At 42.9% G+C, this 17,931-nt stretch overlaps 2 protein-coding genes across 2 annotated transcripts in view; both read right to left on the bottom strand.

Moving 5' to 3' along the window:
* Positions 1-253: 253 nt before the first annotated feature.
* The window catches only part of ABHD5 (abhydrolase domain containing 5, lysophosphatidic acid acyltransferase), a 42,272-nt gene continuing 24,594 nt past the window's right edge, over positions 254-17,931 (bottom strand). Inside the window, exons 3-7 of the mRNA XM_061587074.1 lie at positions 17,375-17,747; positions 7,882-8,036; positions 5,657-5,768; positions 3,583-3,769; positions 254-1,818 (exon numbers count right to left, since the gene is read on the bottom strand). Coding sequence (XP_061443058.1) covers positions 1,729-1,818; positions 3,583-3,769; positions 5,657-5,768; positions 7,882-8,036; positions 17,375-17,747 — 917 coding nt within the window. The 3' untranslated portion in view covers positions 254-1,728. The remainder of the gene's footprint in view (positions 1,819-3,582; positions 3,770-5,656; positions 5,769-7,881; positions 8,037-17,374; positions 17,748-17,931) is intronic.
* Positions 10,312-13,717, bottom strand: LOC133365043 (uncharacterized). Its single transcript, XM_061586295.1, has 2 exons — positions 11,731-13,717; positions 10,312-10,971 (listed from the first exon to the last, which is right to left on the bottom strand). The coding sequence occupies exons 1-2, from the start codon at positions 13,274-13,276 to the stop codon at positions 10,316-10,318; spliced, it is 2,202 nt and encodes a 733-aa protein (XP_061442279.1). The 5' UTR covers positions 13,277-13,717; the 3' UTR covers positions 10,312-10,315.

The raw sequence follows: 17,931 nt of genomic DNA, 5'->3' as shown, positions 1-17,931 counted from the left end.
TTCAAAGGATGGCTGTGTTTCCGTTCTCATATTATTTTGGGGACCCTTTGGGAATCTGCAAGAGAAGGGGAATTTGCAAAAAACCCTCTTTCTTTCCAAACAAGGAAGTTTCTGTTGGATCACAAAGGGATACAACCCACAGTGGGGTGTACTAAACATTGTACCAGTCTTACATGATAAATACTGTTGCCTCTTACTTTTTTTTTAAACACTGCATATTTTTGGGTTAGCCAAATAAAAGCAAGATTCTGCATTTTAGTTCTGAACACAGGAGTTTACTATGCAATACTGTTTTAAAAAAGAAAGAAAAAGTAATCAGAACGACACAATGCTGACAACATTCAGCACACACTTAACTTCACAATCAAGGAAGTTTTGGCAACTGTTTGATTTTATCATAGTACCAGGAAAGCAAATCTCTTGCACAGGGAACACTTTCCATTACTTTAATACAATCTGATATTATACCTACATGAGACAGCAAAATAACTGATTTTCAAGCATTATTTGAGACTAGTTGGCTTTATATAATAAAGATTGAAGATTCAGTAGTTATTTCAACATTCAAAGCTAACCAATAAGTTATTGCGTAGACAGTTTGGTTTACAAGCCATTCCACTTGTCATTACGTTGACACAAAAAATCTTATTTTTAACCAAGTACCTAAAAATAGACAGTTTTGTAAAGAACCGGAGCCGAAACAAGCTCTTATTAAAAACACTGCATAAAATCAAGTATTTTAATAAAAAAATTCTGAGGTAATGTTTCTTGATTCATTTGTATTATTTAATCTAAGATGCCTTCTTCTTACAGGATACTTGGGTTTTAACAGTTAGACATTTTCCAGTTAGACTGGCTCAAAATTCCAGTAATTTATAAGAAAAAGCATATTCATCCAAACATTAGGGATCATTTTATCCAAGGACTAATCAAACATGGAATTCTAGTCAACATGTAAAAATGTGAGAATTGAGTCAGCAATATATCTTGCAATAATCATATCACCAAATGAACAGGTTACGCAAAGGCATGTTGTCTTCAGATTTTACAATGTCTATGTAAAAGCACAAGTTATCAGCAGTACTAACATCTTACAAAATGCAGCTCCTGAACACCCAAGGACAGCAATTACTGCAGTGAACAGCAATGGCTCTACTTTTGTTCTTTTCCTGGGTGCTCATCAATGTTAATTATTTTGGCAAAGTCCACTTCATAAGGTACAATAAAATGTGAAGATATTCTAAATACATTCTCCCTATTCAAAAGAAAAACTGTAAAACACTTTCAGATTCTTAAAAATGTAGAACTACAACATATGGATACTGAATGCCAAAGTAGCCAGACTACAACTTTACTAAGTATTTTAATAAGAATGATGAATACTGAAATTCTTCCTGTACGTAGAGAGCACAATTTTAAAAGCTCTACATTCTTTAAAATAAAAAAATCCAGTTTTAAAATGTTGTGTTTAATATATGTATATATAGAGACAAGCACCTTATCTAAATATACAAAGAACAGAATCAAACTAAAATGTACAAAGTGTTATCTCCCCATTCCAGCAAAAGGCACTGTATGGTTTAAAGTGTGCAAACATTTTGAAAGAAATGGTGCAAACAAAATCTATGTTTGTTTCTAAACTGCTGTATTCCTTAACTTTTATAATGTACTACAAAGTATTGCTCTGAATTGTGTCCATGACTGGATTTTCTCAAGAATAGAATGATGTCAGTCCATAGAACTGCAGATCTCTTTAACTTTCTGGTTGAAATCTTCAGGTTGATCAGCATACACATAATGACCTGCACCAAGGATAGCCTATGGAAGAAGTTGGAGCGGGGGGGGGGGGGGAGAGGAAAAAAAATCTATTTAAGGTTCTCTTATAAGAAAAAGAGTGTTTATGGGTGATACCCAACTAAGTCAATCTCCGAGTAGACCCACTGAAATCCATGGATTTAAGTTACTTATGTTCATCAGTCTCAATGAGTCTACTCTTAGTATGGATATCATCCTATGAAAATATACACTTTCCCCAAATTCATACTGTTGCAAGAGTTTGGACAAAAACTCAGGTCAAGGATTCCAAAGATGAGATGTTGAATGTTATTACCCCAAACAGATACAAACTGCAGGATAGCACAGAGAAGCTCACACAGAAGCAGTCATGCAATGCTGTCTTCACTTGCAGTCCCATTCTAAAACATCTTATCAACTATTATGTAGTACAGGCTTGTATTAACAAAGTTGGCTCTGTATAGCTGTAATGCTTTTAGGCTGCCACATAAGCAAGCTGCTGCCTATTATGCCCCTTCTCCATCACATCCTGTATGTACATGATGCCTCTGCGTCATCTGTGGCTACAAAGGCCTCTGTGCCAATTGGTCAAAGGCTCATACTAATGCACTGGCGCATTCTCCGAGTTTGTGATATCAGCATAGTGCTACAAATTTGCACTGGCATAACAATAAGGTACAAAGTCTCTGCATACACACATTACTTCAGTGTTGGTTTAATTTAATTTCAACTTAAATTCTGTTTCTGGTTAATAAAGCTGACATAACAAAAAGGATCCAAGATTTGTGACCGGTATACCAAACTGTAAAATAATTCCCTACTTTATCCTTGTTTTTCTCATTTTCCTCCAATTTTGCCTCTTCTTTAGATTATGAGCCTGCAGGCTCAGGTCAATTTGCTCTATTAATGTGCAACACTTTATATGAGACACTTTTAGAAATAAGTGACTACGATGGTATCCTTGGTCAAGAGAGGAGACTAATCTTTATTTTTACCATCTTTTTTTAAAACTGTGAGTGCTTAAATTAATTTGCTTCAGATAGCAACAGAAGTTGTAAGAGTAATCTGATGAAGGCAAACATCACTTTTTAAAAGGAAGTGCAAAATATCTGTTACTATTCAGGGGTGTTCCTTACACGTACATTCCAAGGATATCCTATGCAAAAAGAAAAGTTAGATCTATATTTACTGAGGTTTTTTTCTTTGCCATTCATGTCCAGACCTCAAATTACATTACATTATTTAAGAGAGATGGACAGAATCAACAACCTGAATCGGTATTTTGCTGAAATTCACATTTTAGATGTTGCATGTTTGATGTCTTGTTGCATATGAGAATTCAAATAGCTTCAAAGGCAATCTACAAAACCAGATATTCTGTGCATGGATCATTTCCCACTCCATGCACTACTGGTAATCATGAGGCACGTACATCTAAAAGCCTATGGTAGCTTAACTTGTGTGAATTGCTCTTCCCAAAACCTAAAGTTTTGCAAGTGTTGTGGGAGAGGACAAAGTACAGAAACCTTCTCCACCGTCATCTGTTCAACAGGCAGATCCATTACTCTGGAGCAGAGAAAACAAATTGCCTTTTACATTTATGCATGAAAGATAAGGAAGTATTAGTGTAATGATGAAGAAATATTTTAAAAGGTAATTTTATTTTTGATTTTGAGTTTTGGTTTTACGTTGTCCTTTTAAAATCCTAAAGCTGTCATTGAGAGATGTTGCAAAGAGCAGGCAATTTCATAATAGTAAACATAATAATGACTTGAATGTCCAACTTACTATTGTTTTCACATATGAATTTGGTCGTAGAGACTGGATGGTGGTCCCAGAATTGCCATCTATGCATGATCGTGCCCCATAAATCACAGTGATAGGAATGACTTGGTTCATATGGGCAATCCGCTGTAGCATTGGCCTTTTTGCCCATCCATATGGAACTGTCATGTTCTTGAAAGCTGTTTCGCCACTTAAAAATATCAATGAAAAAAGAAAGGCTATGACACAGTACACCTGGCCTTGCAGGTCTATCTATCACCACCTAACACTGCAGTTCTTCTTACATTTTTTAAAAGTGTTCTCTTGGGTTTGTCGTATGTTAAGCATATCTAAAGTGAGAAAACTCATCCAGGTTTGAAGCTTCCCATTAGCTCAAACATGCATACAAAATTACACATGCCTGGAAGGAGCACAATACAAGTAAATATAAAGCAGCAGTAAGTTACTACTCCAAACATCACAAAGTAGGAACCTGCAAGTGCTGCACAGCATAAAGAAAGACATTTTGATGCATAAGAGGCAATAACCATCATTCTCTTTCCCCAGAAGCAAAGTAGCTTTCTCAGGATCAGGTGCTAAAATTGTAAAACCATGGAAAGTATATGGCAAATGTTCAATCACAATGGTAATAGAGAGTTGACAAAGCAAGTTGAAAATCACTTGCCCAAAAGGTCTGCTGAGCTCAACATCCCTAACTGATTCAATTTCATAATGGGGCCATCATGGCCTTGCCAAACTTTAAGATGGAATATTATTTCAAGACAGCAGGAGGTAGAAGCATGTGTGCTGTTGGGGTTGGGTGAAAGGTGTTAATAAGTAAGCCTCGTTAGAGTAAAATGGATTTTGTAAACCACTTTGGAGTTTCATGAATTATAGCTTGAACAATAATTGAACAAACTACAATAAAATACCCAATTTATTATATTAAACTATGTAGAACAAAGCACTATATCTCATTCCTGCTCAACTTTCCCTGTCATTTTAAAACAAGAAGATCTAATATTTCCAGAAAGTATTCAGGCTTAGGGCATGAGAGTTTCACAAGTGTAGAAAAGCCACTAAGAATGCCTCTTATATGCCCTTGCTGAGCATGGTGCAAAGAAGGCCCAAGTAAGACGGCACTCTCAGCTCATCTTAAAGGGTCATGACAGGGCAGAGGAGAAGATGTCCCTGTTGTATTTAGACCCCAAGCCTTCTTTTAAAAAGTAGATATTCTACGGAAGTCAGCATTTTTTTTTTTAGAAATTCTTGGGTCACTGTCATATCATATGAAAGCATCTGAAAAACCAATTCTCTGCATAGTACTTCTAATTTCACGTAACCTTCCAACTTTCAGTCCACTGGCAAAAAGAGGTTTATTTCTAAGGTAACAATTCAAAATTAAGTTCCAAGATTAGGATTGTTTGTTCATTTGCAGTTTTCACACACTGCTTAGCAGCATGAAATATGTATGCAACAAGGGATTTAAGATTTCTTATAAATTCAAATAATAACGCACAAGTGGGACCTGCAACAAAATGTTGCAGTGCTCCTGTTCAGAGTTCTGGCCATCCAGCCATGCTCTCCCTTTTCCAGAATACGCTATTTCCCAACCCACAAGAGTGAGACAGCATTTAGTGCTCACTGAGCATGCTCAGGTGTCAATGGGTTGTTTTGGGGTGTTCCCTGCCTTTTTCTTCCCTGAAGATTATTTGTATTTCTGCAAACAATGAACTTCTCCTAAGCCTGCCGATATTTCCTTCTTGTATTGGGATAATACCATGGATGGAATCCACGCTCAAGGAATCAATTCACTATTAGCCGGTAGCGATGCACATGATGGGGCAGAGCCATTCTCCTGACACTGGTGTCGCTGCTACTTACCTGGATGGGGAGAGGCGGCGCGGCTGCACCAACAGGTGTGCTCCTGCCAATCCAGCACTCCCATTGCTGCAACCATGAGCCCCAATCTCACCCCTGCCCAGGACCAGCTTTTTGCAGGTAAATAGCAGTGACACTCATACTGAGACAACAGCTCCATCCCACCACATATGCTGCTACTGCTGTTAGTATTTAGGATTTGCTAACATTTGCTTACCTTGGTGTCTGCACGTTACAATGGTAGATGTATTCAGTGACTGTATCATCATCAAACATGGATGAGTACTTTCGCTTGAAATCAGGTCGAATACGCTGTACGAGGCCCAATCCTGCCATAAATCAAGACAAAAAATTAAAACCTGTTAACTAGATGCAGGAGAGTAATGGTGTTTTGCAACTTACTTCAGGAGCTATAAAGTTAACTTGAGAGCAGGTTATCTGATCCTATCAGTCATTATCAGTAATTTTAGACAGGCAGTAGAGAATAAGTGACACTTAATGCTGTGGATTGTCAAGAATATTCACTTAAAATCTACATGCCCACCTGCACAGGATGTATGTCAGTCTCTTTCTCTCTCTCTCTGTCAAGAGCGATCTATCCCTTCCCCAGCAGCTAGGAGGGAAGGGAAATGCAAAAGACATGCTGCCCACCGCAAGTATGTGCTGTCCCCTCACCCCCCCCCATTTCCCCAAGGAGAATATAGCCTTTGACAGAAACAAGGATGCCCTCCTCTGTGCTATGCTGAAGGCCTCTGTCAAAATGAATGGCTGCAGTTCCTAACAGTTTGTCATCTTAAAAGGAATTAAACAAGGCTGACCCTTAGCCCTTCTCTCCTTTGCTCTGGTGGTAAATAAGTCACGTGCCAGGGCAATAAGGCAGAACAATAATATCTAAAGAGGGAATGCAGTTCTACACAAGATGAGCCTCTTCGCAGATGGCAGTCATTTATATACAAAACCCCAAATTATGTATGAAACCCCAAATGGTCTCTTCCTCACATAATGGAAGAAAACCATCATTGTACCACCTAAGGAAGGTGCAAAGCAGGAGAGGGATATGGGGGGCAGGGTGTGTGGCCTCAGGAAGAGTCCTGAGGGCCAGATAGGCCACATTTGGCCCCAATGTCTTAAGTTCCCCATCCCTGTTGAAAAGGAAGCAAAGAAACAAACACTTATCACCTACCCACTGTATATTTTGGAAAGATGTTTCTCTGTTCGCTATGCATTTATGTTATTTTAACTAAATTTTGCATGATGGTTCCTGAGATCAAGGAACAGGTTTTTATCTATGTTTGGAATTGGACATCATTTTGTATCAAAATGGTAGATTGAACCTTTCAAAATTGCACTGATTTTAACTACTGATTTCAAAACCACTGATTTTTTTGTTTCTTATAATTCTCTAGCAATGCCAGGTACAAGGCAATATATAATCGATAAACTACAAGAAATCACTGGTCACAGATAGCCGCTAGATCCACAAGTGATTCTTCTTAATGGCAAATATAAGAAAGTTATTTTCTTAACTTATGAAGGCTTGACTAAGAATCTATTTGCCACTGGCAAAGTAAGTATTGCTTAGCACTGGGAATCCACTAAAGTATTATCTGTTTCACATAAGATTTGGAATCATGAAATTACGCACAAATTAACTGAATAACTTTTGGTGGCCAGCAGAATGAAAACAGCCAAATGTTTCTTAGAACCCAGCCAAACATTGAATCTTTGAATCTTTATTTGTCACCTAAACAGAGGAACATACAAGCATTATATACAAACAGGAATATATAGACTTATTAAATAAGAAGTATTTTACAGTGTGTTTCATCATCATTCAACAACTCATAAGCTTGCTGAGGATGGGAGAAGAGATACGTTTAAATATAGCACAAAACCATGTACTATAGTTGCACAATTTCTTTTGCACAATAGCTTGCAAACCAAGATTATCTTGATTCCTTCTTCCTCCATATTCTGTTCATTACAGATAGTTGTTTGTGCCATTGTACTCTTCAACAGAATTCAAGTTTGAAAAAGAGCAAGAGTGAGGAAGCAGAAAATTAGTACTATTTAGGCAGATCTTGCTACCATAATCCTTGCTGATTTCTAAAGCAACCGTGCAAATAGATCTACAAAAGTTGCTAGCCTCAAAAAAAAAAAACACCTAGCCTACTGTGGGTTGGCATGGAGGAGCTGATAGCTCTGTCCCTCTTTCAGCAGTCCACTACATTGTTATGCTGGGTACAGAAGGACAGAGTGCCCCTTTGCCACCCTGTTCACTCATCTGTATGGAATTCCTTCTTACCCATGGCTGTCAGACTAGTGTTCAAATACAAGGTTGTCCTAAAGTCTAAGGTATTACATTTTCAGAACTGATGACAGATGGTAATCAGTCCCTTAAGGAGGCAATGCCATCAGAGTAAACTATTAGCTAGCACTCACCAAAGGGTCCTGCTAGTCTGAGACCAGCCAATGGATTAAATGGACTCAAAACTGCTCCAAGTGCTTTGATCCAGATTGGAATGGACCTCTCATGTTCAGCACTGGAAGGCCTCTCTGGAAAACCCCATGGCTCCACTAATATAAGATGTTTTGCTCTGTGGACATAAAAGTTAAGATGTATTTTCAACAGAAGAGTATTTAAAACAATGCACACACTGTATTTGAGAATCACCTTTATCATGTTTATTTTTTACCTTTAGCGTCAGGTGAAAATTTTAGATTGTTCTAAACACAGAACAAAGCTCAGCTACTTGATATTACTTAATTCTTTTTAACCACTTCCCTATATATAGAATAAATGCCCCAACTTCAAGAATGGACCATTGGTCTCACCTGAAGGGTGATTTTCATATGAGGACGGCCATCACTGCGGGTATTAGCTCCACCTATCGTGCGAAGGCAAGAATGTTTTTGAAGTCAAGACTAGGGGCGTCAGGCCCCTCCCACTCTCCAGTTCATTCGCAGCGAGTCTATAGAGAAATATCTAAAAATACAAGAACAGGGCCAACAGGCCTGCCAGCAGGAAAATAACACAATAGTAACATTCATAATAACGTGATTGCAACATAGCGATATAACAGAACTAGCAGTCTTGACTTCACTAGTAAATTTAAATACAATAGCGTAACAGTAATATATAACATCTTAGTAAAATATCTATACATCCTCCAACTGGGAGGGTCGTGATGGCCGTCCTCATATGAAAATCACCCTTCAGATGAGACCAATGGTCCATTTTCCATATGAGGCCGGCCATCACTGCGGGATGTACCAAAGCAGCCCATAATAGGGAGGGACCACCCACATGCTAATCGTCATTAAGAACCTGTTGCAACACTCGTCTGCCAAAAGCAGCATCAGCAGAGGCATAACGATCTATTTTATAATGCCTTATAAACGAGTGTGTAGACCAAACAGCTGCTCTGCAAATATCGGCAACAGGGGCGTTGGTAGCAAAGGCAGCAGAAGTAGCCGCTGACCTGGTGGAATGAGCTGTGATACTATCTGGAACTGGAAGCTGAAGAGCTTCATAAGCAAGAGCAATACAGGCTCGCAACCAGCGGGATAATGTAGAATTAGTTACTTTATGCCCCATAGACCTTGGATGAAAGGACACAAACAGAGACTCCGTTCGTCGAATCTCCTGGGTTCTAGACAGGTAGGTCTTGAGAGCCCTCCGAACATCCAACGAATGCCAAGCCTTCTCTAGAGGATGAGTAGGGTTCGGGCAAAATGAAGGGAGTACAATGTCCTGATTGCAATGGAATACTGAATTGACCTTGGGACGGAAGGAAGGATCAGTTTTCAGCACAACAGAGTTCTTGTGAAAGACACAGAGATGGCGGGCAGAAGACAATGCGCCCAGTTCCGAAACTCGTCTGGCAGAAGTGATGGCGACCAGGAACAAGACCTTGAAGGACAGTAGACATAAAGGCACAGTCCTAAGGGGTTCGAACGGAGGGCGTTGTAAAGCTTGTAGGACCTTGGACAGACTCCATGAGGGAAAACGGTGAACTACGGCCGGTGAACGTAAAGCAGTGCCTCTGAGGAAGCGTTTAATGAACGGATGTGAGGAAATAGGGGCACCAGTGGAGGACACTGAAAGAATGGATGACAGAGTGGACGCATGTCGACGTAGAGTGTTGGGTCTGAGTCCCATCATAAAGCCGCTATGAAGATACTGCAGCACCTGATGCATAGTGGCCTGGGATGGATCGCAGTGGTGAGACTGGCACCACTTGGAGAAAGCCACCCAAGTATGTTGATAAATACGGGTGGTAGATGGTCGTCTCGAGGCTAAGATAATATCAATAACAGCGTCAGACAGGCCAGCCGACCTCAAATGTCCCCGTTCAAAAGCCACGCTGTTAGATTGAGCCAAGTGGGGTCCTGATGCCATACTGGACCCTGGGATAGAAGATCTGGCCTGACTGGAAGTGTCCAAGGATCCATCACCAACATTGCAAGAAGATCCGAGAACCACCGTCGGGGTGGCCAATATGGTGCTATCAGAACCAAATCTGCTCGCTCCGCGCCTTCCGCAAGGTTTTGGCTAACAGCGGTATTGGAGGGAAGGCATACAACAGACCGTCTGGCTACGGTATTGACAGAGCATCCACTGCTTCCGCTGTTGTGTCCAGGTATCAGGTAAAGTACCTGGGAAGCTGGCAATTGCGACTGGAAGCAAACAGGTCTATTGAGAAGACGCCGAACCGACGCTGGAGACGATGGAAAATGGTCAGATGAAGTTTCCATTCTCCTGGAAAGACCTGTTGTCTGCTGAGCCAGTCTGCTGTCACATTCCAAATCCCTCTGAGATGCTCTGCTTTCAGGGATTGTAGATGTTGTTCTGCCCAGACGAAGATGAGGGAAGCTAGGTCCTGCAGAGGACGGGACCTGGTGCCCCCGTTTGTTCAAATGTGATTTTACACACGTGTTGTCCGTTCGAATGAGGACATGGTCCAAAGGGAACAGAGACTGAAAATGAAGTAGAGCTAAGTGGACCGCCTTGAGCTCCAGCCATTTGATGCTCCGAGTCTGCTCTGCTGTGGACCAAACCCCCTGAACGTACTGGGAGTTGCAGTGTGCTCCCCAGCTGATGAGACTGGCATCCGTGGTGACAACAGTCCTGCGAGGTTCTCTGAACGGAGTGCCCCTGGAAAGATGTTGGACCCTTGTCCACCAGCGGAATGAAAGGCGCAGTGCGGGGCTCAAAGGAACTGTGCGATGATTGGAGTTGGCAATGTCCTGTTGAAAGGGCAACAAAGCCCACTGAAGGTGGTGAGAGTGGGCTCGAGCCCATGGCACAATATGGATGGTAGAGATGAACATTCTGAGCGCCCTGGCTAGAAGCATGACGTCTGCTGTTGTTTGTTGCATCAAGGCCCTCGCGATGTTTGTGATGGCAGTTACGCGATCTGGAGACAAAAACACCATCGCCTGCAGAGTGTCCAACATCGCCCCAAGATGTAGTAGGCATTGGGTCGGTTGAAGATGGCTTTTGTCGAAGTTGACAAGCCAGCCGTAGGCCTGCAAAACATTGAGGGTGAGCGTTAAATGACGATGAGCCAGCTCCTCAGAGCTTGCCCGTATTAAATCATCGTCCAGATATGGGTAGAGATGGACCCCTTGAATCCGGAGGTAAGCCACTAAGGTGAGAAGCACTTTGGTAAATACTCGCGGAGCAGAGGAGAGGCCGAATGGCATCGCTCTATATTGAAAATGCTGGGGGCCAAAGGCAAACCGAGGGAACCTTCTGTGGGCTATGCAAATGGGCACATGGAGATACGCTTCCTTTAGGTCAATAGAAGCCAGGAAGTCTCCTTTTTGCAGGCTTTCAGTAATGGAGTGGAGGGATTCCATTTTGAACCTGCGGTATGTTACAAAACGGTTGACGAACTTGAGGTCCAATATCGCCCTCCATGACAAATCTCGTTTGGGCACAGCAAATAGGAGGGAGTACACCCCTTCCGACCTCTCTATTGTAGGGACTGGCTCTATCGCCGCTATGTCCAAGAGGTGATGTATAGCTGTCTGCATGATGCTGTGCCTGGCCGGCGCCCTGGGACAAGGAGATAGATGGAATTTGTCTGGTGGGGTCGCCCAAAACTCTATTGCATAGCCAGAACAAAAAAGGTCCCTGATCCAGGCGACCTTAGTCAGGTGCAGCCACTGGTCTCCAAACATAAGCAGTCTGCCCCCAACCGGTAGTGCATTAGTACTGTTTGCACTGGTGAGACCCTCCCCTATATGAGGACGATGAGGTACCTCTGCGCCCTTGGTACTGACCTCTGCCCTGGAAACGTCGGTTCCAGGTTCCCCTGAAGGGACTGGAGTCATAGGATCGGAAGTCGCGGCATCGTCCTCCTGGCCGCGTTCCTCGAAAGGGCTGGTTAGTGCAGAAGGAGGGAAATCGCCTGAAAGGCCTGTGATCGATGTTCTTGACAGTGGCCAGAACCGGTTTGTGAGCGTCTTTGGGATCAACCAGCACTGCCTTTAGAGCTTCTTCGCCGAAGAGCAAAGATCCAGAGTAAGGTGCCCTAGAGAGATTCACTCTGGCCGTAGAGTCAGCTTGCCAGTGGCGAAGCCAGAGGGTCCGTCGAGCGACGATCTGAGCCGTCATGGCTCGTGCCCCCAGTTGAGTGGCATCCAAAGTGGCATCAGCTACAAACGCCGCTGTCTTGCGCAACTTTATCAGTGACCTTCTGAGAGAAACAGGATCAGGATTAGGGTCCTCTAGAAGATCATCCAGCCACATCATTGCTGCCCTGGAGAAGATGGAAGCTGATGCGGAGGCTCGCATGGAGAAAGCAGTGGCCTCATAATTTTTGCGGAGAGCGAAGTCTGATCTTTGCTCAGTAGCATCCTTTAGTTGGGATTCTCCTTCCCTAGGCAAAAGAGATCGCGAAACTAGGCTAGCGATCGGCTCGTCTATGCCGGGAACAGCCAGCTTGGTGGCAAAGTCAGGAGCTAGAGAGTAAAGTTTGTCAGCCAGGTTCTTGAAGCGGCGAGTTTGGAATGGATGAGACCATTCTTCGGTGGCCAGTTTGGCGATGGGATCCGGCACCGGGATGTAATGCTCAGTTGGTGCAGGGGATTTGAGAACCCTGGCCCCTTTAATAGCTGGAGCGGTAGCTGCTGGGGGCGCAGCTTGGAGACCAAGGGTGTTAACTACCCTGCGAGCAAGAGGCTGATAATCTGAGGCATTAAACAGGAGATACGATGTATCCTCCTCATGTTCCGAATAGTCACTCCATTCGTCTCCCTCAGCATGATCAGCAAAGGGTGACTCCTCCCCATACGAAGCGTCATCAATACATCTGCCTCTAGCTACGTCAAAAGGATTTGGGGAGCAGGAAGGGTGTGCCTCATGACATACGTGTTGGTCCATAGTGCGTTGAGGTATGGCGGGAACTTGTGGTGGTGACTGCATTTGAGTGAAAAATGACAGCATACCCTGAAGTTGTGAAAGAAACTCATGAGACAGCTGAAGCCCCGTTGAAGCAGATGGTTGTGCCTGAGTAGGTGGCTCAGTGGACTGTGACGGAGGATAAGCCCTGGGCGGCAATACGGGAGGAGGTTGGCTAAGTGTTGGCTGTGTAGGAAAGCCAGCAAAGTCCTCCTCATCAGAAGAAGCAGCGGGGGAATGAAATATATCCGTTAGCTGTTCCTGGACTGCTGTGGTGGGGGTCAGAACAGAAGCATAGCGTGGGCGCTTGGTTTTACTGTGGCTGGAAAGATGTTTAGTCTTAGCCAGTGCTTTGGCATGCTTAGTCTTAGTTGCCTTAGATGGTTGTGGCTTGGCTGTCTGAGACATGTCTGGCTGTTCCGCCATCTTATATTCACTATGGGTGCAGTACACGGCCACAGCGGGGGCAGAATGTAGAGACCCGAACAGGCACAGTACACGGCCACAGAGGGGGCAGAATGTACGATGGTAACAGCGTCAATATAATGCAGACTAGACTTCAGGCTTGGTACACGGCCACAGAGGGGGCAGCATGTACACTGTAGACCGCCCTGGTACACGGCCACGGAGGGGGCAGAATGTACAGTTGTAATAACTTGTGCACGGATATGAACAGTCTTAGTGCACGGACGGATAATGTATAATTCAAAAAAGTCTATTGCACAGCCTCAGCCTTGATGATGCAGTCGTAAATGTGCAGCATTGACTGATTAGGAAAGACGCAGGAGCAGTAGTTGTGTAGACTAGTACGTGTATGGATTCGTATCTGCGGCACACATGCAGGGCTAGACCCACTTTGTGATTAGTACTGGGTGAAGAAAAAGAGCGGGAAGAAAGGGGACAAACAAAAATGGCGCCCGTGAAAAGAGCGGGAAAACAATGCAATCAAAATGGCGGTTATATAGAAGGAGCAATGGCAGACACTGAGGGGGGATCGCGGCTGTAAAAATCAAACAAGCGAGACTCAGTCAGGGAAGCAGAATGGCCAGGGAAGGACCGTAGCAGCTGAGGAGTAATAGAGAAAAGAGCTACAGCCGCTGACTGCAAGGACCGTCGCGGCGTGGTTTTAAAGCCGCAGAGCCATTCAGGGAGGTTGAGCAGTCTGGGGGGAGGAGAACCGTAGCCTTAGTCTCCCGGCCGAAAGGGGCCGCGAGGAAAAAAGCCTCTGCCGTGCGAGGCAGGCGGCGAGCCAGCCGTTCTGGGGCTAAGGCAAGGAGAGCCACAAGCAGGCTCCTGAGAGACGGACAGGAAACTGCTGCCGTACAAAAGAATTGGCCCGGGCAAGGGAGAAAAAGCAGGGAGCTGCGGCCGCAAGCTCCCGCCGTAAAAACAAGAAAAAACCGCAGCCGCGGTCTTTTCGGAGCCGTTAGGCTAAAAAGCCTGGGGCAAAAGAAATAGGTCCGTGAAGGGAGAGCCCCCCCCCAAGGGAATTCCCCAGGGAGAACGACGAAGACAGTGTTAAACACAAGACAGAGGGAAGGAAGGACGTGGGATACACAGACAAACAAACCTCCACACCTGTCAGACAAATACAGTAACACAAAGTACAGAGACTTAGCTAAAGCTACGCTATCCGAATATCAATCTTGTTCGTACGAAGGCAAGAATGAACTGGAGAGTGGGAGGGGCCTGACACCCCTAGTCTTGACTTCAAAAACATTCTTGCCTTCGCACGATAGGTGGAGCTAATACCCGCAGTGATGGCCGGCCTCATATGGAAAAGAGGAGATTTGGGATTATCAAAATTTAAATCATGTTTATTGTGTAGCTACTGAAAGTGTTGGGCAATGTAAAATATTCCTAGGGTTTAAGCAAATCTGGTGCTTTAACTTGTGGTTATAGCTAGCTATGATTCTATGTCATATACAATCATAGATGAGAATGGGGCTTTCTTGCAAGTGCTCATGCAAGGCTTAAACTACTGAAAGATCACACCAGAATATCAGAGGTTGAAAGCCAATCACTATCATGAATATATGCGATTAGCAGATCTCGATTGCCAAGTATTGTACCGATCTCAATATAAACACTCTCTCAACACTTGCATACTCTAGAACAGCCTTTCCCAACCAGTGTGCCTCCAGATGTTGTTGGACCACAATTCCCATCAGCCTCAGCCAGCATTGCCAATGGCTGAGGCTGATGGGAATTGTGGTCCAACAACATCTGGAGGCACACCGGTTGGGAAAGGCTGCTCTAGAATAACACTTGTTATTCTTCAGTCATTTAGCTAAAAGAGACTGCATTGCGAACCAATAAGACACAAGCAAGGCTTGATTTGACTTCAGAGTGAAAATGGGTGCATCCCCATCTAGCAATTTTCTTCCAAGTGATCCAATACTGATATCTGCACAAGGAAAATCACAATCTTCATAACATCCTATGATATGTTACTCTTTATGTTCCATTAGTGTTCAAGCTTGCACAACATTAAATAGTTAACAAGCATTTGCACAACTGGCCAGTATAGAATTCTTGTCTGTCTCTCTTCCCAGCCATTACTGGAACTTTTTTACAAACAAAGATGACTTTTCTTTGCATATTTCCTATAATGTTACTGGTAGGAAAGTGGACTCAAATTGTTTTTCCTGAGTGCATTATAGCTGCCTGGAATGAAAGGTATTCATGGCTAATAAGCTTAAACACCACAGTTTCATTATGGATGAAAACCTATTAATTCATACGTCATGTGTATTTCACTTTTAAAAGTCTGCCAAAAATATATCCCTGTTATTATGAAGAATATTAGGTTTCAGATAGTTTCACTGGAAACTACCTGCTCAATGTTTACATTCTGTGGCATTTAAGCAAGACATCAGCCTTGCTTCTTTACATGCAAAATTTATCTTAAACTTACTTATTCTGCAGCAAAAGTATTGCAGAGTTTTACCTCATTTAAATGCAAAGGTCAACTTATTTTGCAAATATTTGTCCTTTTTACTCTAATGGTTTGGATTTGTCAACCTTCTTGTTCTTAAGGGATAGTGGAATCTGCCCAGCCAGACACATTAACTTCCTTAAAATAGGTCATTCCAGAGATAACCAGAGCAATTATGATGTTCTACAGTATTTAATTTCCAAAAATTGCCTACTTATTCAGCCCCAAGAAGTTACATATGATAATGTAGTGGATTAATCTAACAATTGCTTCTGTAGCTCGGTGACAGAGCACATGCTTTGCAAACAAAAGATCCCAAGTTCAATCCCTAACATTTCCAGGATCCCTGTTGGAAACCCTGGAGAAACAGTTGCCAGTCAGTGTAGACAATACTGAACTATACAGGGCCAATGATCTAATTCAGTATAAGGCAGCTTCTAAGTTCCTAAGAAGAGAACAGCCTATCAACAGCCCTATCATATCCACTTACTAGAACTGACAGAGGATGTCTCCAAGGAAAACTGGGTATGAGTTACTTAACTGAAGTTCATTTTACCACCAGATGTGATTGTGTGGATTTTTGAGTACGTACCATTACTAAAACTCTAGTGGGACTATCATGCTGGCACACGATCAAACACAAGTACTCAACTAAGCAGCTGAATAATAATACTATAAAAATAGTTGAAGACTAGGTATTTACCAAGAAAGATGGCATTGTTTGTTAACTTGTGTTGACAAGTCCTAAGGACTTGGAAGCCTTGGATGTGGTTTCACTTCTGTGCACATCCTTCCCATACTGCAGCTTTATGCTAATCCACAGCTTCCCCAAGTGTACCATGCTCCATCACCTTCATGGCTTGCATCTGCCACTGTTTTTCCCCGTCTTTCTTTCCATTTCCTTTACTGCAGGGGCAGCTACCTGTGGCACTCCAGATGTTGTTGGACTCCAACTCCCATTACTCCTGGCCATTGGCAATCACGGCTGGAGTTGATGGGAACTGAAGTGCAACAACATCTGGAGGACTATGGGTTAGCCACCCCTGATTTTGGTTCTGTTCCATAGTTGTGCTCAAGCCCAGCTCATCATCTGAATATTTAGCATACGAATTAGTACCCTATGGTTACTAAGAACAGCCTGCACTTGTTATTCTGCTAAGTAATTGCAACATGCTCCCTCTCCTCCCCAAAACATTTTTTTAAAAATCTGGCCAATGCCATTGCATAACAGCATGTGGCTGCGTAAAAGAGGTGATGGAGGTGAGCAGCCTGCTACATTGCACCTTAGACAAGTACTCTATGGCTTCAGAGGGCAAGCCACGCTATAAACAAAATCAAAGGCATACTGGCAACTCTGAGAGCAAGAAACGCCATATGTTGTACTCAAAGGCAATCTGAAGAAAACATACAATGCAAGTTGAGTACAGTTTGTAGTTAAAGTTTAAAGCAAAGAAACTAGTTCTTCAACAGATAAGCTTTGTCTAATCAGATTGCCCCATACTGAATAATGTTATTCTGTCAAACCTAAAACTGAATCCCTAATAAAATGTAAGGAGAACTTCCACTTGTCTATTATTTTCCGATACCTTGATGGGTACTTCAGTGAGTAAGCAGCTCCCAGGAATCCACCCAGGTTGTGTCCAAGTAAAATCATTCTGTCCAAGCCCATTTTCCGCCTCCATTCTTCAATCGAATCTACAAATTGGTTTTCTGCTATTTCTGCATCAGTGTCAAACTGTGGTCTACTACTGCGTCCAAATCCCAAGAGATCAAATGCATACACAGTCCTATTTTCACAAAGATCTTCAAAGTTCAGTGCCCAAAGTCCAACACCTCCTCCAAACCCATGGAGAAGAACAAGTGGAGTTTTCTGTGAGAGGTTCTGCGAGAATGTTAGCGTCCATATTTTATTTCCATTGGATATGAAGACATATTGTTTACTGTATGGACTTGTGATACCTGAAGAAAGAGAAACACAAGCCTTATACCTTATTATTCAAGTAACTATACCTGAACATCCCTATGAAAAATAAGGGCCAGTTTATCAGAAAATGTCCACAGGGCAGATACTCCCACTTCCACCATGGCACTTTATCATATCTCTCTGTAGCCTATGCACAAGTCACATTTCCCCACATCTGTG

Source organism: Rhineura floridana, chromosome 10, assembly GCF_030035675.1.
Source record: "Rhineura floridana isolate rRhiFlo1 chromosome 10, rRhiFlo1.hap2, whole genome shotgun sequence".
Lineage (NCBI taxonomy): Eukaryota > Metazoa > Chordata > Lepidosauria > Squamata > Rhineuridae > Rhineura > Rhineura floridana.
This window is presented reverse-complemented; position numbering and strand designations above follow the sequence as displayed.

Excerpts from the sequence above, each read along its gene's own strand:
- LOC133365043 (XM_061586295.1), bottom strand. The coding sequence starts at position 13,276 with ATGGCGGAACAGCCAGACATGTCTCAGACAGCCAAGCCACAACCATCT. Across the intron at positions 10,972-11,730 it reads CCGACGTTTCCAGGGCAGAG|GCCTACGGCTGGCTTGTCAA; the intron begins GTCAGTACCAAG and ends AATGTTTTGCAG.